Source organism: Schistocerca nitens, chromosome 1 (assembly GCF_023898315.1).
Source record: "Schistocerca nitens isolate TAMUIC-IGC-003100 chromosome 1, iqSchNite1.1, whole genome shotgun sequence".
In the NCBI taxonomy this organism is placed as follows: domain Eukaryota; kingdom Metazoa; phylum Arthropoda; class Insecta; order Orthoptera; family Acrididae; genus Schistocerca; species Schistocerca nitens.
Genome location: NC_064614.1, coordinates 1,060,192,711 through 1,060,216,639, shown reverse-complemented (window position 1 = coordinate 1,060,216,639; position 23,929 = coordinate 1,060,192,711). Strand labels below are relative to the sequence as shown.

Genomic DNA, 23,929 nt, shown 5'->3' with positions numbered 1-23,929 from the left:
GTTTTTATTGCCGTTTCAAATATACCGGTCATTTTTGAAACACCCTGTATGTACACAACAGTACCATAGCAAAAAATAGGTGGGAGTGGGGTACATCGGTTTTGTTTAAGTGATGGTATTTGATTCAGCATGGTTATTGATGCGTAGCCAGTGCCATATAGTACGGATACTTTGATAACCGGGACAAGGCCGATATGTTACAACTATGGATTTGCAAAGTGGGTACCAGCACTTGGAAGATCGACTCAAGACCACATTTATGTCTGTATCTGGTAGCACTGAAAGTCGTTTGTATTGAAGAAAGCACTAGTGATGTTGCAGAAGGGTGCTGCAAGGTTTAAAACCGAGACAATTTACGGTAAATTTAGATGATATTCTAGTGTTTTTCAAGGACATCTAAAATCGTGATGTATGGTTATTGGATGTGTCTAGTCGATTATGAGCAACATAGCTTGGTTCGGTGAAATACCATTTCGTCATAAGTGAAATTCGCTATTTCCGCCATGTTATCGGCTAGGATGGTGTGTAAATAGACCCCTTGCTCGTATCATCCATGTGAGAATTTCCTGATTGTAATACAAAAAAAAAGAGCTGCAATCCTTTGTAGCTTGGTTATCTATTATAGAATGTTTGTACCAAAACTTGCGGATATAGTGAGATCCCTCACACCTAAGGAAGGGGAGAAATTTCACTGGCGAATAGATTCTGAAGAAGCCTTTGTGTAGTTATAGGACTTATTAATCACTGGTCATGTCCTAGCTTTTTCAAGTTACCAAAAGCAGTTCATGTTGTCTCGTGATGCTTGCAACCATGCCGTAGGCTGCGTATTAAGTCAAATTGTAGATGGAGTAGAGAGTTCAATAGCCTGTGCTTCCAAGCAAGTAAATAAGGTGAAGAAGAACTATTCGACCGAAAGAAAAAGAGACGATCATCCTGATTTGTGGTATCACATATTTCTGTCGTTATTTTTACAGCAGATGCTCCAAAATAGTAACAAATCATGCAGCCTTAAAATGGCTTATAGACCTGAAGGATCTACTTGATACAATGGGCATTACAGCTCTGTGATTTTGACATTGAAGTATCCATGACCTGGGAGAACTCACAATAATGCCGACAGCCTCTGTCAGAAAGTGCACGCAATAGAGTGTTTTGGCATTCCTGTAAACGAATAGCAGAATGCACAGGGCACTGACCCAGATTGTCATCAGTTTGTATTGCCAACAGACTAGCGCTGATGAAGGGGTACTGCATAAATAAACGAAGTGTGGATAACATATAATCATACTATAAACTTTACATGATGAGATGTTGAGATAGCCCATGATTCTATCTTGGCAGCACAAAGAGGCCGAGTAATTACAGAACGATGTATTACAGAGAAGCATTTATGATTGACACACGAGTGGGACATGGAACAATACTGAAAATCTGTCTGTCTTGTGCACGAAGATCAGTCCTTAACCATCATACAGTTACAGAGATTACCAAGCCTAATGATTGGTGTGAATATTACTGAGCGACGATGTGTCAATAGCAGGGAATCAGGACATTTTAATTATTACTGACCACTTCACATGCTCTGTATCTATGATTGCTGTGCCTAATCAACAAGCAGAGACAGTAGTGCAAGCAATGGCTAACCACTGGAGCTTTAATTTTGGGACACTGGAGACCATGATAGCCAATCAGGGAACTAATTTTATATCTGAGTTAATAAAGCAGTTATCTCAGTTCCTACAAATCTAGAAGACATGAGCATTTGATTTGGAAGGTTATGGAAGAGCAAGGTAGGTGCATAAACAAGAACATAAATGAAATGTTGAGTAGTATGTGAACAGTCACCATAGTAGTTGGCATACTTTGCTGTCTTATTTTATATTAACATATAACTCGAATGTGTATTAGGTTACTATAGGTGGAGGATCCCTTTCAAGCTATAAAAATCAACCCCTGGGTACGATGTGTCAACCTTCTGTAGTTTTGCAAAACGAGTAAGAGACATGTGGCGTCAGGTACAGAAAGCAAATACCAAAGCCCTGGAGCAGCAAGAAGACAAATAAAAATTAAACTATCTAAATTACAGACTGGTAATTGGATGATGCTAACCAACCCTAACATTCCTATGGGCAAAACGAATTAATTCGTTACATGGCATCAGGGACCCTATCAGATGGTCAAGATGACGTCTACGGTCACTGTGAAATTACAGCTTCTTATGCCTATTATCATAGTGCACATGGAGCAGGTTCGACCATTCAAATGTGCCGCAGAAGCTCTGCCGTAGTTGTTAGCAGCTTCCTCAAAGAGGAAGAAGGAGATGGTGGCAGGTGAAGAGTAAGGTAAAATCCAGCATAGCGAGAAAATTCCACCTACAGCTGTACCTGCCCCTCCATATGCACTGAGATTGTGAAATCAGCAATGATAAATATGAGTAGATACTGAACACAATCTATTCACTGCTTTATCTGCTTTATCTTTCTTTTGAGACCCTGCCCACCGAAAAACTAAAATGCCTAAATTCCAACAATTCTCGCGCCCTGGACGAAATGGTAGCAGCTCAGAATAATCCAGTTCGAATGGAACAGCTGCTGGTATATGTAAGGCAACGACGCAGAGAGTACCAGCATCGTCTCCTTACATTAAGAACTTTTATTACAGCCATTTCCTTAGTTTTGATATTGATAGGCTCTACATATTGCTACCAACAAAAATTGAGCAATTCAAACTTCACTCCATCTGGAGGTCTATGCCAACCATGTCATCCGTTTGGAGAAATTGCGTGGTAAGAATTCAGCAGTACCAGCAAGACTGAGACACCTGGCTGTCTGTACAGGCCATACAACAAGGTTGTATTCAGTGTAACTAGCAAAATAAAGATAATATGTGTGTCCAGTATGAACTGTGTCTAAAGCAGTCAGTGCTACTACAGCAAGGAATTCAGAAGGTGGAATTTTTCAAAGAGGGGAAGAATGTAGCAATGCTGGCCAGAGCAAGCGATCGTTGCTATAATCGTGCTCCTTGCACTACTTGGTCGATAACCAGCCATGTTACCAAAGTCCAGGACGCTTCTGCAATGTTTGGTACAGCAGAGCATCATGATGCCCGAGGTGCACCAGACCCTGGTGTGTACAAATATTGGTAATCCAGCGAACAGGAGGCATTGAACTCTTGACCTCCGTGGAGCAGGCTACTGCTGTGTGACCCAGAGGAGAATCATCACCCTATATCATGCACTGAAGCAGCCATCACTATCTATCACGGGACCATTTGTCTTACAGTTCAGCATCAGCTCTAATGGGCTGAGAGTCTGACAAGTACACTTTCAGCCACCAACTCTTTTGCCATCTGTCTTTGCCAGGTGCTGTGAATATCAGGGTATACTATCCAGATGCCGTTACTTCTGTCACCTCCCATTGCTGGGCCACGCCACCAACATCCAGTGCTCTCATCACAGCCATACTCTTCTGCATCACCAGCTCTTGATGTAGCCCTGCTGCAGGCCACGAATGCCTACCATGCAAGGTTGCTTTGTTCCTGGGTCACCAACTCGCTTGGCATCATAGGTGACTACACAGAAACAGATCAGGACAGTGGATTGTATGTTCGACACCCGCTGACCACCTGTGGTTCTGGGCACAAGATACCCGTTGTAGGCTTAATAAATAAGAAAAAACTTCTGCCAAGCTCAATGTGACTGGATTTTACTTTGCGTACTACTAGAGAAGTATGTGCCTAACAAAAATATAGGGGACGGAAAGGATCCACTTTGGAACAACAAACATATTAGGAAGTTGCTGAGAAAGCAGAGAATTTTGCACAGTCGTTCTAAGCCCCGCTGACAAACAGAAATTATGAAAGCAGTTGTCAAAAAATCTATGAGAGATTCTTTTAACGAATATGAAAGCAATACAATGTAAACTTTCACGGCCGGTTTTGTCTTCACTTAAAACTTCCGGGCTGATAGGCCGTGGTCGAAGTATAAAACTGTCTCCTGACGTTTCGTCTCCGACTGCGGGAGACATCCTCGGAGGTAAAGCGGCGAACTTCGATCACGGCCTATCAGCCCCGAAGTTTTAAATGAAGATGAAAGCAATATTTTATCTGCAGATTCTAGAAATAACCCCAAAAGATTATGGTCATACGTAAAATCTATGAACGCTACAAATAATTCAATACCTTCTCTTTCTGACAGTACGGGTAATGCAACGGATGATGATAAACAGAAGGCTGAAATTCTAAACCTAGCTTCCAAAAACTCGTTTACGATAGATATATCTCATGATGATCATATAGATCAACATCAGGAATCAAAAATAAAAAAAAAAAAAACAGTTCGCTAATCGAAGATCACAAAAATCTAGATATCACCTCCATAGAGTTATGATACACCTACCTCATAGAATGTGTATACTGAATTATTCATAAATCTCTGGAATTAAATATTTTTTCTACATTCATAGAACACTTATTACTGATAGTTCTTTTAGGATAGGAAGTCTAGAAACTTTGCTCTTGCTTAAGGTGTAATAAACATCCGTTTTTCACTTATTATAAACCTGTTTTAAGGATTACTGCAAATTTCCCAAAATTTGACAGTTTTATGTATTCACATTGTCATTTAAATGTTAAGCTGATTATTAAAAGAATATTATGTTTCCAACAAACTGTTTTCCTTCATCCAAGCGATTTAAAATTTCTAGAGTAAGTAACCTGAATCTGTATATTTTAAGTTAGTGTACCATTGTAAGCAAGTAATGAAGAAGGAACGTTCAGCTCAATAACGAGACTAGTACCATTGTGTAGAGCTGTTAATAAAATGTTTTCTCACTTTCTCTATGACATCTAGAGACATGGGCATTCTTTGATAATTAATTAAAATCTGATGAACTGTTACTCAAGAAACTACTTAGGTTACTCATAACTGTGAAGGCCTATTGAAAAAACACTCTAACATATGTGATATGAAAATGACAGTGAAATCGGTCAGAAATGCTGAACCTTCTAGGTATTTAATGGATGTTTTGTGGTAATTGGAAATTCATCACAGTCTGGGATCCCAACCAAAAGCCATTGCTTTCTATGGGTCGTCGCCTTAACAATTACGCTGTCGGAGCATGCGTCGATGCCCCACTCAAACTTTCATTGTCGCTGAAAGTTTCCACCTACGATCCCTGAACACAGGACACAGAGGTCAGGTAAGAATGTGGAAATACCATCGCTAGTGGAATGGATTTTTTAGAGGACTGAGGTTTTACCCTGCCGCAAAGGATGTGCGTGAACTAAATCAACTGAAATGAAATGGAGTCAATGGGGATAAAATCAATACAATGCAATGATAATCTTTGAAAATTAGGCAGAAATGCTCAATCTGCAAAGTAAAAACAATTGAAAATTTGTGCGACCAGATCGGTAGAGCTCAAGCAAAATAGCTTTGCAGGAGTGCAGAAATGCATGCTGGTTCTCAGCGATGGGCAAGTCCATCCCTTTGTTTCTGAGTGATCGCCACATTAGTCTGCTGTCACTTGCCGAAGAAGCCATCTCAGTTGTTAATACACGGATTTTCTTATATTGATATTCAAGTCAGAGACTACTGACTGCTGAAGTTATTGCTCATACTGGCATAACCCATTAATACGGTAGTTTGCAGACTTGCTAGTTGCAACTTGTTCCGCTTGTGAGTAGGCTTCATGTGTTGAACTACACCTCCAGTACTGCACAGCATTTGCATGCAACAGAACTCCCAACACTACCATCGTCTCTGCCCTATCACACCATGTGTGCAGGTATGGGCCAAGTTAATTCGTGCACACTCTAACAAGCGTGGCGATAATCCCATCTTGTGCAAGCAAGGAATTTGTATATTTTTTTAGTTATCGCTTTTATTTAACACAGACCACGGTTGCTGTGCCATCTCAGAAGACAGCCACAGGCCAGGTACAATCACAAAAGACTATATATGCCCACATATATCACAATGACTTGAATATAAGCTGCACAGTTAATATTGAATTGAGAGAAAGAGAAAAGACCAAACGAGAAACTTTTATGTCAAATTAAGAGTGTATAAAAACTTTCACTGAATGGTCGTTCTCAAACACTTGTTTTTATGTAGTAATGTAGAAAAATTACACAGGAATAAAAATATTTTAATCACAATCTTTAGTGATGTCACAGCGAATGTTACTATCGTTTGGAGATCGCGGTGCTATGCCAAGGTTGTCAACGTGAATCGATACCACGAACATTACCAATGGTTCGGTATAGTCTGCAACAACCAATGGGAGGCACTTAAGATGACCACACCTTCCTTTCAGCAAAGCATCACCCTCACGCTGAGTTTCTGACCTCATCTGAAGGAGACGGCGTCTTAGTGTAGAATCAACGAATTGTTAAGGTTTCACATGAACTTGTGCTGCCGTAAACGTCGAACCTCAAGAGAACAATTTGTTACTTAGTGCATCAAGTGATGCTTTTATATTCAATGACAGATGTAAATTATCAAGTTATCCTGTGGAAAACAAGTGTGTCAACTGTGAACTAGTATTTCATGTATTCTAGTTCGATCAGCCTTCTCCTAGAACAATGAAAGAATCTACAGTTATGGCCGGATGATGGTAGTTTCATCCAGTATTTAACAAAGGGTGTTATTAGGAAAGAGACATGTATCAAGCTATCAGGCCTCATCCAACTGGGAACTAATTACATGTGGGGTCCCACAAGGTTCCATTTTGGGCCCCTTACCTTTTCTTGTGTATATCAATGACCTTTCATCAGTAACATTACCAGATGCCAAGTTTGTTTTGTTTGCCGATGATACAAACATTGCAATAAATAGCAAGTCAAATGTAGTCTTAGAAAGATCAGCCAATAAAATATTTGTGGACATTAATCACTGGTTCCTAGCCAATTCTTTGTCACTAAACTTTGAAAAAACATACTACATGCAGTTCAGAACTTGTAAGGGGTGTCCCAAGAGTATATGTCTAACATACGATGACAAGAAGATAGAAGAAGTGGACAGTGTTAAATTCTTGGGATCACAGCTTGATAATAAATTCAACTGGGAGGAGCACACCACAGAACTGCTGAAGCGTCTTAACAAATCTCTGTTTGCAATGCGAATTTTGTCAGACATAGGGGATATAAAAATGAAAAAGCTGGCATATTATGCTTAATTTCATTCTATAATGTCATATGGGATTATTTTTTGGGGTAATTCATCAAGCCAAGCGAAGTTTTCCGGGCACAAAAACGTGCAGTGAGAGTTATATGTGGTGTGAACTCAAGAACATCCTGCAGAAGCCTGTTTAGGGAACTAGGGATACTAACTACTGCTTCCCAATATATTTATTCCTTAATGAAATTTGTCGTTAAAAATATATCACTTTTTCAAACCAACAGCTCAATTCATGGAATCAATACTAGAAATAAGAATAATCTTCACAAGGATTTAAAGTCACTTAGTCTTGTACAAAAAGGTGTGCATTATTCAGGAACACACATTTTCAATAACTTACCAGCAGCCATAAAAAGCTTAACAACCAATGAAATTCAGTTTAAGAGAAGCCTAAAGGATTTATTGGTGGCCAACTCCTTCTACTCCATTGATGAATTTCTTAGTAAAACCAACTGATTTGTATATAAGTGCAACATAACTTCTGCACAATTTCAGTGCAGTAATGTGTTCATCGAAAATTTGTGTGTGTGTGTGTGTGTTAGTATAATCTAACTTCTGCACCATTTCAGTGCAGTAATGTGTTCATTGTAAATAAGTATTACAGCAGTTGTATTACCTTATAAATAAATAAAAAACTTTTTTATTTTAAATTCAGTGCATTAGTATTTGTTAAATGACTCTTAGTGTTCATTAAAAAATGACGATCATTCCACTTGGGACCTGTGGAATGGTACATTAGCTTATTTGTTTTAGTTGTAAATATTTGTCATGTATTGTTGTTTTTCTGACATGTTCCACATCCTGGAGGACCTCCTCACTACGGATCAATTGGAATGAAAGTAAATCTAATCTAATCTAATCTCAACACTGTCAGTATTTCTTTATCCTCCTTCCATAGTACATTTACCTCATTATCATGTATGGTACTAAACACATAACGCATCTTCAACTCTTACACTAGAACCTGGTGATATTGTAAACAAAGAAAAGAACATTAACCCCAAGTTCAGGATATTTCACAATTTTAAGCACACTCTATTCTTTCATTTACGAAACAGCGCTCTGTATATCATTCTCCAGTGCGAACCAATGCCACACATCTGTTTCGTTCAAGTCATAACTTTTGCCAGCTTCTCTGTTTGCATTATAGGTGCTCCAAATTTCGTAGTTTGTTGTTGAGTTTCGCTCAACGTTACCAATCATTGGTGAGGAATGAATTTTTAGCTTTAGTTCGATAACTACTGATTTGGAGTAGGTATGAGAACATTTGCCAACGGCAACACCAGTTCCCGTCAGATCAGCGAAGTTAAGCGCTGTAGGGCTTGGCTAGCACATGGATGGGTGACCGTTAATGTCTGCCGAACGCTGTTGGTAAGCAGGGTGCACTCAGCCCTTGTGAGGCCAATTGAGGAGGTACTTGATTGAGAAGTAGCGGCTCTGGTCACGAAAGGTGTCAACGACTAGGAGAGCGATGTGCTGTCTACATGGTTCTCCATATCCGCATCCAGTGATATATTTGTTGAGGATGACATGGCAGTCGGTCGTGTTTCTTCCTTGTTTCTAAAACTAGCCTACCCAAGTAAAGCGACCATGCCCTCTATTCATTGGCTGAGCCAAAATAGCTCGAAAGAGCGCAGGCAAAGACCTAAACGTAGCCGTTGTAGCGAGAAAATGCGGAAATCGATCAATGTGTTACGGATACAAAAGCAATGAGCGTTTGGCGTCATTGACGGGAAGCCCCTTGCGCGGCAGCTCCGACTGCCTTGGTGCAGGTCTTTCTACATTCGAAGCCACATTGGGCGACCTGTGCGCCGGATGGGGATGAAATGATTATGAAGACACCCAGTCCCTGAGCGGAGAAAATCTCCGACCCAGCCGGGAATCGAACCTGGGCCTGTAGGACGGCAATCCATCACGCCGACCACTCAGCTATCGGGGCGGACACAAAAGCAATAAGTGCATGTCAGTAATCAATAAGATAAATATGGAACAAATGAACAATGGCTGATCAAACCTATCAATATTGATGAGAGGTTTGCAGACAGTGGTGCGAAAACCTACCTGCTGGCCGTCGTAGTTGAACGTGACGTCGGCGAGCAGCGGCGAGGCGATCTGGCGGTAGAAGTTCCGCAGCTGCAGGTGGGCGTCGGCGGCCTCGTAGATCCTGCGGCCGACGCCGCTGTTGCGCAGCGCGAGGCGTCGCAGGAAGCCGTAGTCGGCGCCGGTGCCGAAGGCCAGCGTAAAGATCGCCGCGCCCGACTCTGCGTTGCGCTCGGTGATGCGGCGAACGATCTCGTCAGTGTCGCTGACCTCGCCGTTGGGTTCGCCGTCCGTCAGCAGCACAATAATGGGCGCGTGCCGACGCCACCCAGGCGACGAGGCGCCGCCCCCGCTGTGCACCCCCGCGTCCGACACGCGCAGAGCCGTCTTCAGTGCAGTGAACATGTACGTGACTGCACAGCACACACGTGAGTAAATTTGTTATCGTCCTGCTTCCAAATTACTCGCAGCTAACACATTAATTGACTAGTTTAGATGGTTATATTTACACAGTGCTAAAAAAAGAAACCTTGAGGACTGGTCCTCTCCTTTTCAGGCTTGTGAAATTGAAAGCTCAGTACCCAGACATCACTTCCTAAAGAAGTATTACGCAAAAAATCCAAAGAAGGCTGGGTTAAGTACAGAAATTTTTTAACTTATTAACGTAGTCGCTGACAGCTGAGTGTGCAATCTGAAAGTCTTGTGAACGATCGAAATTTCTGTTGTAGCCCCTTTTATAAGATTTTTTTTTTTTCAATTTTCGTATATATTATTGTTGTGGTCTTCAGTCCACAGACTGGTTTGATGCAGCTCTCCATGCAACTCTATCCTGTGCAAGCTTCTTCATCTCCCAGTACTTACTGCAACCTACATCCTTCTGAATCTGTTTATTGTATTCATCTCTTGGTCTCCCTCTACGATTTTTACCCTCCACGCTGCCCTCCAATACTAAATTGGTGATCCCTTGATGCCTCAGATTATGTCCTACCAACCGATCCCTTCTTCTAGTCAAGTTGTGCCACAAATTTCTCTTCTCCCCAATTCTGTTCAATACCTCCTCATTAGTTATGTGATCTACCCATCTAATCTTCAGCATTCTTCTGTGGCACCACATTTTGAAAGCTTCTATTCTCTTTTTGTCTAAACTATTTATCGTCTACGTTTCACTTCCATACATGGCTACACTCCATACAAATACTTTCAGAAACGACTTCCTGACACTTATATCTATATTCGATGTTAACAAATTTCTCTTCTTCAGAAACGCTTTCCTTGCCATTGCCAGTCTACATTTTATATCCTCTCTACTTCGACCATCATTAGTTATTTTGCCCCCCCCCCCCATATTTATTAGCGAATGGAAACGTTAACTTAAAAATATTTACTTATATTTTTTTAAATAAATAGAACACCCTTTGTTCTTAATAGTGCGGGAGTGCTGTAACAAATAAGTCTGTAAAGGCTGCACTCAGAATCCTGGTTTGGAGGGGGCCTCGGCTCTTGGGGTTGTATGTGAACTACGAACATGGGGTTAAAAGCTATTTGGTTTTCCCCCAACCAGTGGCCATTTGTATAGCCACTCAAACATCTGACTTGAAGTAGCTAGGTTACAACATATTAAGCAAGGTTTGAACGACTAACCAGAAGCGACGTCCAGGGAAATTGCATGAATTGTTTAATTCGTTCAGCAAAAGACTTTAATTGGAGTGATATTAACGCGCAGGTAATAGCACCATTTGTATAGGCATCCTTCAGATTTTACGTTTAAAAACACCCAAAAAACACGTTGTATGATGAAATTTCTGAAGTGCACTGCGTCTGTACTTTAAACTTGTACGAATAGTTTCAGACTTTGTATCAAAGTAGGTAAAAGGATGAAGTCAAAATGAAATTTTGTTGTCCAATAATCTTTGTCTCTAGGCGGGTATGATGGTTTAAAGTCGAGCTAAATGCAGCATGTAAAATTCGCTCTTACTTGAACTGAATGTGTGGATAAGGTTTAAAGTGGATAAAATAAACTAAAAAATGCATTCTTACCATAAAATTGAAAATATCTAGCTTCATTCGGATTTCATGCACAAAAAACAGGTTTTTGTAACAAAATAGAGAAATACATGTTTTGTGGAAGCTTTATCCATTGCCACGATGTAAGGAACGTGGTTCATAAGATCGGATCATCATTACCTGATTCAACAAAAATTTACATCGGTTTAATGTCAAAGTTATGGTAGAGTAAAAGTTGGGAACCATAAAGAAAAGTGCTCCTATCATAAGAAAAAAAGACGAATATGCCCTGGGCCGAGTTAGGGACGTAAAAAAAAAAAATTGCTTTTCGACATAACTGGCAGTTTCTAAGACTTCTGAATCCAAACATTTTGAAATATTCGCACTATTTTACACGTTAATCCTACTTCCTGAAAATGTCTGTAGTCTGCTTCCGAATCTGAATGGCTGAAATATTTATACGTAAAACGATTTTCATGGAGCTTCTCGGAGCTAAGGAAATCGAGGGTCATTGGCAGCTCTTGGGACTGTGGTAACGTTTTTGTGAAAGTATAGTGTGGAGGTAGCAGTAAATTAGTTGTGTGTATGTAGTCGAGGAAGAGTGAGCCTTAATGAGTCGCAAAGTTATTCTACTGGTACTGAAGCGCGTAGGAGAATTAAAGTGTGTTTTCCCTTATGCAGGTGTGGAACTTCGTTTAGAAAGGCGCCTTATGTGCACAGACATCAAGAAGATTGTAAGATATCTAAATTCTGTGAAGCACAAAACAGATTAATAACAAACTGATCAGTAGTGTAGCACATAGCATAATGAGGTAACTACATGTAAAGATATCAGTCCTGGAATTTCTCTAGTGGCATACTTTTTTCACTTTTTTGGATCTCATTTTTATTTGAAAATGAAAATGTTAATTAACATAAGTGGAACCATAGTTTTTCTTGAAAATAACATCGGTTTTTTAATTAATATTTGCAGAAAATATACAAAAATTTAAATTTTTGTTTAAAAGTGGAAACATCAACAAAAAAAATCAAATACTTTTTTTTTGAGAGTGAATGGTACTGTTGATGTATATAATCTTTTCGTTTAGTGAAGAGTCTTTTCGCGTATCTGTATCGAAAATTCAATTTTTTATCATGCAACTGGCAATCAAAAGTAGTAAGATTTTTTAATAAAAAAGTCATTTGTTTTTTGTTAGTTAACATCCTTTTCTTAATAAATATGAAGTACAAATGTGTGCTAGTATCAAAATTAAAACCAACAACTTCATGATTACAATCTCATTAATCTACATGCTGAGGTCTCAACGAATTTGTAATTAAATTACGAATGATTTACCCTTAAGAGCATATTGCAAGTATTGGTCGTGGTAAATGAATAATCTTCCAAAGAACCATTAAACATTAATAACTGTTGAACACTTCATGTAATCTTGACAAAGAAGGTAACAGATGATAACTTAGGGCACTAGCTATCATCAGTAAAAGCCTATTTATCTGCATTTTATTTATTGAGTTAATTCGTATTTTACATATTTTAATTATGTAGCTGTGTCAGATTATTGTATTATCTCTAGTCGCATATCAAATGAATATAGCATGGTATTCCTTAAACCTTTCCCTACTTCATTGTACAACATATGTCTAGGTTATTACTTCATTTCTAATTTATGTAATTAAATTGTAATTTGGGCTACATTAAAGACACTTGCAACTTGAAAATGGTATTTTTCACGTAAAATTTGTTAGCACCACTGAATAGAGCGTAAAAAGCACATATACTGAGGATGTTAACAAATTTTTCTGTGTTAATTGTCGTTATTGCACATGTGCAAAATTCATGATTAAATTATTAATCGTTAAACTTTTAGAAATAGAGTAATGTGTATGGTCTGAGGAGGTTCAGAGAGAAAGACCTTTCATTTGACATATGCGTCTTTGTAACATGTATATTCCGAATGGTGCTCCGTTTTCTATATAATTTTCATTATTTTATTCTTCTGTTTGAATATATATTGCTTTTTATTTTGAAACTCGTATTACATGCCAATGCTTGGATAAAGAGACTGAAGGATCACGGGTTACACTGATTTTTCAGCGAGTTTAGTTGCTGGGAACGAAAGCTGGAAATTATGATTATACAAAAAAATGTGTGTGAAATCTTATGGGACTTAACTGCTGAGGTCATCAGTCCCTAAGCTTACACACTACTTAACCTAAATTATCCTAAGGACAAACACACAGACCCATGCCCAAGGGAGGACTCGAACCTCCGTCGGCACCAGCCGCACAGTCCATGATTGCAGCGCCCCAGACCGCTTGGCTAATCCCGCGCGGCCACTATTATACCGACTCGCACTTCTAAAAAGAACCGTACATTTCAGTGCTTAATCTCGTCCCAGGGATTTTATTTAGTACACTGCATTATGACAGATTCGTCACATCCTTCCCTTTCATGTCATTCTGGTCGTGTTATAGGTAACCTTGCGTCTCGGTGTTTTATTCCTGCTATCTTCAGAATTTCAAAGAATTTGTTCCAGTCAAACGCTGCAAACCTAGATTCCCCTTTCGTCAGTTTATAATCTAAGATAAATTGTGGGATCAGTATTACCATGCGTGTTCACCAGAATCTAACACTGTATTCATGTGCGTATGTATTACCCCGCACCGCTCTTCTGCATACGAGTATTCCTTCCACCTTGAAGCCTTTTCTCCGTTGTTTAGTTCGGACTTCCCACCTGAGCTCGTACATTCATACAGCTGCTTCTCTTTTCCGCTAAGCTTTTAATTTAATTTTCCGACCTGCGACCCTTACCTTTTCCGTGCATGCTTTTACAGCCTTGCATTTTTTGTCTGGCCGTTCTTGCTCTGCGACTTTCCACTTTCTGGCAGTCTCATTTTTTTGGACGTCTGTAATCCCTTTAACCTACTTCATTTGCTGGATTTTTGTATTTTTCCATTTTTTTAGTTAAATTCAATATCCCATGTGTTATCCAAGGATTTATTCTGTACCTTTTACCTACATGGATTCTCTGATGCCTTCACTACTTCATCTCTCGAAACTACCGGTTCGTCTTGTAGGGTATTCCTTTCTCTAGTTTCTGTCAGTCGTTGCAGAAGGGTCCCTTTGACATTCTCTACGACCCGTGTGACTTTTAATCTGTTCAGATCCGATCACAGTAATGTACTATCTTTTTCTAATTTTGTCAGACTTAATTTCCCCCTCATAACCAATGAATTATCTTCAGTCCACATTTGTCACTGCAGATGTTATAGTGTTTTGAACCTAGTTTCGGAAAGCTCATTACATACATAAAGCATCTGAAACCTTCTACGTACGTAACCGTCTTTCATGATTCTTAACAATTATTAAAAACCCCTTTGCGCTAACTTCCACAAGAAGGCTTCGTCTTGAACCCTGATGTGTAGTTCTCCACTGGAGTGGACAGCTGCCAATGTCGCTTCTCCGGCGTTTTAATCAGTCCCGAGGCTACAAATGTATGTAGTTCACTGCAGTAGACACAATCTACTGGTGCTGTGCCCTTTCGGCTTCTACAGCCTTAGGATCCATTAAAAAAGTCAAAGAAGCGACAGTGGACAACTGCACCTAGAGTTAATTCATTTTTCTCAGTTCCCGTTTGTTGATATGCTTCCTTTTCCTACTATTGAATTCCATTCTCGCATAGAAATTAATTTTTCGTCTTCTTAAGGACGTCAATAATTTCTTTTATCTCATCATACATTCTTCCAACTCCTTATCACTTATGGTGTTAGTAGGCATATAAACTTGTGCTATTCAGGTGGATGTTGGCTTTGATTCTATCTTACCTATGAAATTATTTGACGTTAGGAGGTAGAGTTGAGTATTGTGACACTACCTAGTGCTTATATCAATAGCTACCATTTGTAGAGTGGTTAAAATTCTGAGATTCATATAACACATACTGAGGAGCAACTATCAGACATGTGAAATTACAAGCAAATGCCTAAAGTACATAGGGTAATGAACTATTTGTGGTAGTAGACTGGATTTATGTACTGCAAACTGCGATGTTAAAAGCTATTGTTAGAGTCATTCCAAGTTCTTCAACGGTGATCAGTTTTCTAAATGTTTTCAACTGCCTAATGAGACAGAGTATAATCATGAACGGTAATTCATCAAATGTGCTTACGTTAAACAGGAAAACGTGAGTAATGAAATGTGAGAAAGAATATGTCATAATGACAATAAAAAAGGGATATGTCTCCAGCCAGCTTCGTGCATCTTTTTTTATAGTTTCATATTATAGTGAATCATATCCACTGCTTTATTTGCAGCAGTCGCTACAATAATCCTACAATCTTTGAACTACATGGGCGCATTAAAAATACGGCAAATGCATACTAATTCGAAGTATTTTCTTCTGTCTGAGGTGCCAATTGTCAAATGCGTTTCACACACGTACATTGGCAACTGTTTACTAGGAAAAGCAGAGAAGATGAAATCTGGAAGTTAACTACAGCTCTTTTATTGTATTGTGATTTTTATATGTTTAAAGTCCCGGAGGAGACTTGTACATACGTCCGGTCGCTTCAAAGGAGTTAATGCTGTTTTTGGCCTTCGCGATGTTCTCGCTAGTCGCCTCGACGATGGCACTGGCGTTGAACGCAGAGCTCACGCCCGGCTGCCAGTGTCGAAACGTGAGCGGCACGTCTGGATGCCATACCTGCAACCAAGCATTATCACCTCAGTCCCACTTCATTCAGCGTGGTACAAAATTCACTCAAATGTCCAAAAACCCTCCCAACATACGCGCTGCTAAGGATTTGGTTGATCAGTAAAACGGAATGCATACCGTCTTGGAAACAGGTTATAAGATGAACATCGGCGTTGTTGTGGTCTTGAGTCCAGAGACTGGTTCGATGCAGCTCTCCACGCTACTCTATCCTGTGCAAGCTTCTACATCTCCCAGTACTTACTGCAACCTACATCCTTCTGAATCTGCTCAGTGTATTCATCTCTTGGTCTCCCTCTACGATTTTTACCCTCCATGCTGCCCTCCAATACTAAATTGGTAATCCCTTGATGCCTCAGAATATGACCTACCAACCGATCCCTTCTTCTAGTCAAGTTGTGCCACGAATTTCTCTTCTACCCAGTTCTATTCAGTATCTCCTCATTAGTTATGTGATCTACCCAGCTAATCTTCAGCATTCTTCTGTAGCACCAAATTTCGAAACCTTCTACTCTCTTCTTGCCCAAACTATTTATCGTCCATGTTTCACTTCCATGCATGGTCACACTCCATACATATACTTTCAGAAACGACTTCCTGACACTTAAATCTATACCCGATGTCAAAAAATTTCTCTTCTTCAGGAACGCTTACCTACATGTCTACATTTTATATCCTCTCTAGTTCGACCATCATTAGATATTTTGCTCCTCAAATAGCAAAACTAATCTATTACTTTAAGTGTCTCATTCCCTAATGTAATTCCCTCAACATCACCCGACTTAATTCGACTACATTCCATTATCCCCTTTTTGCTATTGTTGATGTTCATCTTTCAAGATACTGTCAATTCCGTTCAACTGCTCTTAAAGGTCCTTTTCTGTCTCTGATAGAATTACAATCTCATCGGCGAACCTAAAAATTTTTATTTCTTTCCCATGGATTTTAATTCCTCCTCCGAATTTTTCTATTGTTTCCTTTACGACTTGCTCAATATACAGATTGAATAACATCGGGGAGAGGCTACAACCCTGTCTCACTCCCTTCCCAACTGCTTCCCTTTCATTCCCTTCGACTCTTGTAACTGCCATCTGGTTTCTGTACAAATTGTAAATAGCCTATCGCTCCCTGTGTTTTACCCCTGCCACATTCAGAATTTGAAAGAGAGTATTTCAGTCAACATTGGCAAAAGCTTTTTCTAAGTCTACAAATGCTAGAAACGTAGGCTTTCTTTTCCTTAATTTACCTTCTCAGATAAGTCGTAGGGTCAGTATTGCCTCACGTGTTCCTACATTTCTACGGAATCTAAACTGATCTTCCCCAAGGTCGGCTTCTATCAGTTTTTCCATTCGTCTGTAAAGAATTCGCGTTAGTATTTTGCCGTTATGGCTTATTCAACTGATAGTTCGGTAATTATCACATCCGTCAACACCTGCTTTCTTTGGGATTGGAATTATTATATTCTTCTTAAGTCTGAGGGTATTTCGCCTGTCTCATATATCTTCCTCACCAGATGGTAGAGTTTTGTCAGGACTGGCTCTCCCAAGGCTGTCAGTAGTTTTAATGGAATGTTATCTGCTCCTGGCGCCTTGTTTCGACTTAGGTCTTTCAGTGCTCTGTCTAAGTCTTCACGCAGTATCGTATCTCCTATTTCATCTTCATCTACATTATCTTCCATTTCCATAATATTGTTCTCAAGTATATCGCCCTTGTATATACCCTCTATATACTCCTTCCACCTTTTTGTTTTCCCTTCTCTGCTTAGAACTTGGTTTCCATCTGAGCTCTTGATGTTCATACAGTGGTTCTCTTTTCTCCAAAGGTCTCTTTAATTTTCCTGTAGGCAGTATCTATCTTACCGCTAGTGAGATATGCCTCTAGATCCTTACATTTGTCCTCTAGCCATCCCTGCTTAGCCATTTTGCACTTCCTGCCTATCTCATTTTTGAGACGTTTGTATTCCTTTTTACCTGCTTCATTTACTGCATTTTCATATTTTCTCCTTTCATCAGTTACATACAATATATCTTCTGTTACCCAAGGATTTCTACTAGACCTCGTCTTTTTATCTACTTGATCCTCTGCGGCCTTCACTACTGCATCCCTCAGAGCTACCCATTCTTCTTCTACTGTATTTCTTTCCCCCATTCCTGTTAATTGTTCCCTAATGCTCCCCCTGAAACTCTTAACAACATCTGGTCCCGTCAGTTTATCGAGGTCCCATCTCACTCAAATCCCAACTTTTTGCAGTTTCTTCAGTTTTAATCTACAGTTCATAACCAATAGATTGTGGTCAGAGTCCACATCTGCCCCTGGAAATGTCTTACAATTTAACGCCTGGTTCCTAAATCTCTGTCTTACCATTATATAATCTATCTGAAACTTTCCATTATGTCCAGGCCTCTTCCATGTATACAACCTGCTTTCATGGTTCTTGAACCAAGTGTTAGCTATGATTAAGTTATGCTCTGTGCAAAATTCTACCAGGTGGTTTTCCCTTTCATTTCGTACTCCCATTCCATATTCACCTACTACGTTTCCTTCTCTGCCTTTTCCTACTATCGAATTCCACTCACCCATGACTATTAAATTTTCATCTCCCTTCACTATCTGAATAATATCTTTTATCTCATCATACATTTCATCAACCTCTTCGTTATCTGTAGAGATAGTTGACATACTAACTTGTACTACTGTAGTAGGCGTGGGCTTCGTGTCTATCTTGGCCACAATAATGCGTTCACTATGCTGTTTGTAGTAGCTTACCCGCACTCCTATTTTTTATTCATTATTAAACCTACTCCTGCATTACCCCTATTTGATTTTGTATTTGTAACCCTGTATTCAACTGACCAAAAGTTTTGTTCCTCCTGCCACCGAACTTCGCTAATTCCCACAATATCTAACTTTAACCTATCCATTTCCCTTTTTAAATTTTCTAATCTACCCGCCCGACTAAGGGATCTGACATTCCACGCTCCGATCCGTAGAACGCCAATTTTCTTTCTCCTGATAACGACGTCCTCTTGAGTAGTCCCCGCCCGGAGATCCGAAAGGGGGAACTATTTTACCTCCGGAATATTTTACCCAAGAGGACGCCATCATCATTTATCCATACAGTAAAGCTGCATGCCCTCGAGAAAAAATACGGCTGTAGTTTCCCCTTGCTTTCAGCCGTTCGCAGTACCAGCACAGCTAGGCCGTTTTGGTTAGTGTTACAAGGCCAGATAAGTCCATCATCCAGACTGTTGCCCCTGCAACGATTGAAAAGGCTGCTGCCCCTCTTCAGGAACCACACGTTTGTCTGGCCTCTCAACAGATACCCCTGAGGCACGCAAGCCTCCCCACCAACGACAAGGTCCATGGTTCACCTACAAAATTTAATTCTTGAAGTGTGACATGTCTAGAAAATGACCAACTTAGACGCAATGAACATCATCAAAGGTGAAACAAGTGTGATGCAGTGTAGAAAAATGAAGTGAAGTGATGCTGAGGGAATTAGATTAGCAAATGAAAGGCTAAAATTTGTAAGAGAGTTGTGCTGTTTTAGCAGGAAAATAACTGAAAACAGTAGAAGTAAAGAGAATATAAGATACCGACTCACCGTTACAAGGTAATTGGTCGAGAAAAGAGAAATTTTCTGACATGTAACATAAAATTGGGTCTTAGGAAGTGTTTTACGGTGGTATTTGTTTTGTTTATAGCCTTATATGGAATCAAATATGGACGGCAAGCAGTATATACAAGATCATAGAAGTTTGTGATGTTACAGAAGAATGGAGAAGATTGAAGGATAACTGACGAAGAGGTACTGAAATGAATTGGAGAGAAAATTTAGGTATTGCACAATGTACCTAAACAAAGAGATCGGCTCGTGGAACTCAATCTGAGGCATCAAGGATGAGGCGGTTTCGTAAGGGAGGGAAGTGTGAGGAGAAAAATTGTAGATCATGAACAAGGCTTGAGTACAGTTGACACTTTCAAGCTGATGTATGTAGTTTGCAATGTAGGTTTATTCAAACGTGCCTCTGGAGTTTCTATCGATGACTGTATGAAAGTTGGAAGAAATACAGATTCATGGTACATATCATTCGATGGGGAGAGCATCTCTTCAAGTTTCCATTCGTAATACGCACCGTGACAAAGTTGCAGATTTCACTACTGGAGGGCAGGTGTGTCAGGATATATGAACTAATCATCCGCTCCTTATCGTTGCCTCGAATTAAAAGGGGCGCTCAAAAACGTTCCGTTTGAGGGCGTTGCTGCATCTCAGATTCAATGTAGCGCGACTCCGATGCGGGTATATAAGCACCGACATGTAGGCAAGATATCAGTGTGACATTCGTGTCTTTCCGAAGTACGCGCGATAAATATGGAAAACTGAAGTATGGCGACGTTATTATTAAATGCGTCCAAACAGGACCAACGTGCTGTTATTATTTTCTTGGCTGCTGAAGGAAAACATCGGTAGACTTCCATCGGAGAGCGGATAATGTGTATGGTTCAGCATAATTGCCTTAATCCACCGTTGGCGAATTGTGCACCAAGTCAGTGCTGGCCACGATTCGACACACAAGACGCCGGTCAATCTGTGCGATTGGACACTCGACAGTAGGACACTGGGACACTCGAGAACATACCCTGATTTATTCCCATGCAATTACCACCCTTCCAGTCCCTTAAAGACGGCCTTGGAGTGTCGTCGAGTCCTGTTGGACGAAGATGTGAGTATGGCAGTTACAGACTTCTCCAAGGAGCAGGACATAGTGGTTTAGAAAACGGGTATGTTCATACTAGTGGCTCGATAAGACCATTGCCTCAGTACTCACGGTGATGTTGCTTCACTGGCATTCCGATTCTGAACAGTACAGCCTTATAAAAGAAAAGTTTTAATGGCCACTTATATTTCGCGCCTGTAGACAGACAAACGAATGAACGAACGCCCAAAGTGGACTGCTGTCTACATCTACACCTACATTTATACTCCGCAAGCCACCCAACGGAATGTGGAAGAGGGCACTTTACTTGCCACTGTCATTACCTCCCTTTCCTGTTCCAGTCGCGTATGGTTCGCAGGAAGAACGACTGCCGGAAAGCCTCCGTGCGCGATCGAATCTCTCTTATTTTACATTCGTGATCTCCTCGGGAGGTATAAGTAGGGGGAAGCAATGTATTCGATACCTCATCCAGAAACGCACCCTCTCGAAACCTGGACAGCAAGCTACACCGCGATGCAGAGCGCCTCTCTTGCAGAGTCTGCCACTTGAGCCCGCTAAACATCTCCGCAACGCCTTCACGCTTATCAAATAACCCTGTGACTAAACGCGCCGCTCTTCTTTGGACCATCTCTATCTCCTCTGTCAACCCGACCTGGTACGGATCCCACACTGATGAGCAATACTCAAGTACAGGTCGAACGAGTGTTTTGTAAGCCACCTCCTTTGTTGATGGACTACATTTTCTAAGGACTCTCCCAATGAATCCCAACCTGGCACCCGCCTTATTAGCAATTATTTTTATATGATCATTCCACTTCAAATCGTTCCGCACACATACTCCCAGATATTTTACAGAAGTAACTGCTACCATTGTTTGTTCCGCTATCATATAATCATACAATAAAGGATCCTTCTTTCTATGTATTCGCAATACATTACATTTGTTTATGTTAAGGGTCAGTTGCCACTCCCTGCACCAAGTGCCTATACGCTGCCGATCTTCCTGCATTTCGCTGCAATTTTCTAATGCTGCAACTTCTCTGTATACTAACAGCATCATCCGCAGACACTATCTACTAGGTCATTTATATATATTGTGAAAAGCAATGGTCCCATAACACTCCGCTGTGGCACGACAGAGGTTACTTCAACGTCTGTAGACGTCTCTCCATTGAGAACAACATGCTGTGTTCAGTTTGCTAAAACTCTTCAGTCCACCCACACAGCTGGTCTGATATTACGTAGGATCTTACTGTATCAGGCGGCAGTGCGGAATTGTATCGAACGCCTTCCGGAAGTCAAGGAAAATGGCGTCTACCTGGGAGCCTGTATCTAATATTGTTGCACTGTCGTTGCACCTTCCCTGGCATATGCAACGCTGACTTTAATGACATTTGCCACAACACAAGGAAGGGTGTTCGATCGAGTGTCCCTTTTTTTGTCATCAGTCTCCTGTGCCAAATTCTTCATTTCAGAGTAGCACTTGCAACCTAGTGTCATAATGTGAGTTAAAAACTTGGAGAGATGCACTACTCACTAATATGTGTCTATTTTCTATATTTCTTATAGTTTTCGTGCTAGTATCTTCTGAAATCCTAGAGTAGTCTTCCATAGATTGAAAGGACTGGACAGGACGGACTAGTATGGAGAGCTGCATCAAATCGCCTTCCGACTGAAGACCACAAAACAACAACAAAATAAATTTATAGGAGACACAGTTTTCATTGGTTCAGATTAGCAGCTGCTATAGTTACAGGAAGAAGAAAGGTGAGATCTGCCTAGAAAATTTAATGAAATAAAAATGAGATGCACTGTCATAAACTAAAAGGAAGGAATATACTTTAAAACCAATGAAAGCATGGTGTAGCGAAATTAAGTGTTGCATACTTCCATATGAAAGTGTTAGAGAATGTGAAAGGTAATGGGCGAGCTTAGACAACATACTAATGCGAGATACTGTAATTTAAAATATGTTACTTCAGATCTTTTACCCGCGATCGTCAGAAAACATTTTAGTTAGAGCAATTATAATTGTACTTATCAACCAACAACGTAGTTTTCCACCATTTGGTTCCAATTAGTGGCGGTTCAGCTTACCTTCACGTTAGTAGAAAACGGGATCAGGGAGAAGACGTCGCCCGCGTTGAGCTCGTCCAGGATGGTGTTCATGGCCGTCTTGAGCTGCTCGATCTTACGGCCCATCATGGAGCCGCTGACATCGAGCACGAAGACGACGTGTTTGCGCAGCGGCGGCAGGCCAGGAGGCGCGTAGAAGTGCACGAAGTAGCCGTCCTCGCTCACCTGCACACGATTCAGCTGGTACAGAGGCAGGCGAGCGGGAAATAACAGGGCAATGGCGACGTGCTTTATGTCCACATAGCACTTACTTGTTGAGGGCTATGTTACGTCAATTTCAGAGAAATTCGCCGCTACAGAGTGATTACTATATGTTTGGTGTTGAAGCGTGGCTGCTCGATCGTTTTATGAGTTGGGTGTACGGTGAATTCTGTACCCCCACAGTATAAGATAAAATTTAATAGTAGTGAGTAATGTTGTCGGTACCCGCCAGAATAGCCGAGAGCTCTATCGCGCTGCTTCCTGGACTCGGGTAGGCGCGCCGGCCCCGTATCGAATCCGCCCGGCGGTTTAAAGACGACGGCCGGTGTTCTGGCGAGCCTGGATGTGGTTTTTAGGCGGTTTTCCACCTCCTACAAGATGAATACCGGGCTGGTCCCCACTCCCCGCCTCAGTTACACGACTCACAGACATTTGAAACACATTCACACTATTTCACGATTTACACAAGACGCAGACAGCTGGGGTACACTAATTCCGTCCTGGGGGGGGGGAGGGAGGGGGGGGGGTACGGTGTTGCGGCAAGAAGGGCATCCGGCCACTCCTTACAATTAACTTGCTAAATCCGGTTAACCATGGCCGACCCTGCGTAACCGCAGGACAAGGCGCAAGCGATAGTAGTAAGGTTGTGGGTCCCTTTTTCGTCGTGTTAATTTTTCTTAAATTTCACCTGTTTTTCTACGAATTTTGGGTTTCAAAGTGGTGGGGTTGTGACACACACAGACACACACACACAAGATTAGATACTGCAGAGCACAGTGCAACATAATCTGCTACAGTTTGTTAAATGTGTACAGACGCTGATAGGTAATCTATTGTTTGTGAAAGGAAAAATTCTGTTTGAAATCCGGTATCGCAGGACAGAGCGGATCAGGTTGTGGAAAGGGGCCAAGATCAATTACTGTTAGTTACACAAGTAC

At 40.8% G+C, this 23,929-nt stretch overlaps 1 protein-coding gene across 8 annotated transcripts in view; it reads right to left on the bottom strand.

Moving 5' to 3' along the window:
* LOC126197766 (inter-alpha-trypsin inhibitor heavy chain H4-like) overlaps positions 1-23,929 on the bottom strand; it is a 204,436-nt gene that overhangs the window by 105,112 nt on the left and 75,395 nt on the right. For all 8 annotated transcript variants that reach the window (XM_049934662.1, XM_049934666.1, XM_049934664.1 and 5 more), the window contains exons 8-10: positions 22,752-22,955; positions 15,783-15,927; positions 9,242-9,633 (exon numbers count right to left, since the gene is read on the bottom strand). In XM_049934662.1, the coding sequence (XP_049790619.1) occupies positions 9,242-9,633; positions 15,783-15,927; positions 22,752-22,955 (741 nt within the window). The remainder of the gene's footprint in view (positions 1-9,241; positions 9,634-15,782; positions 15,928-22,751; positions 22,956-23,929) is intronic.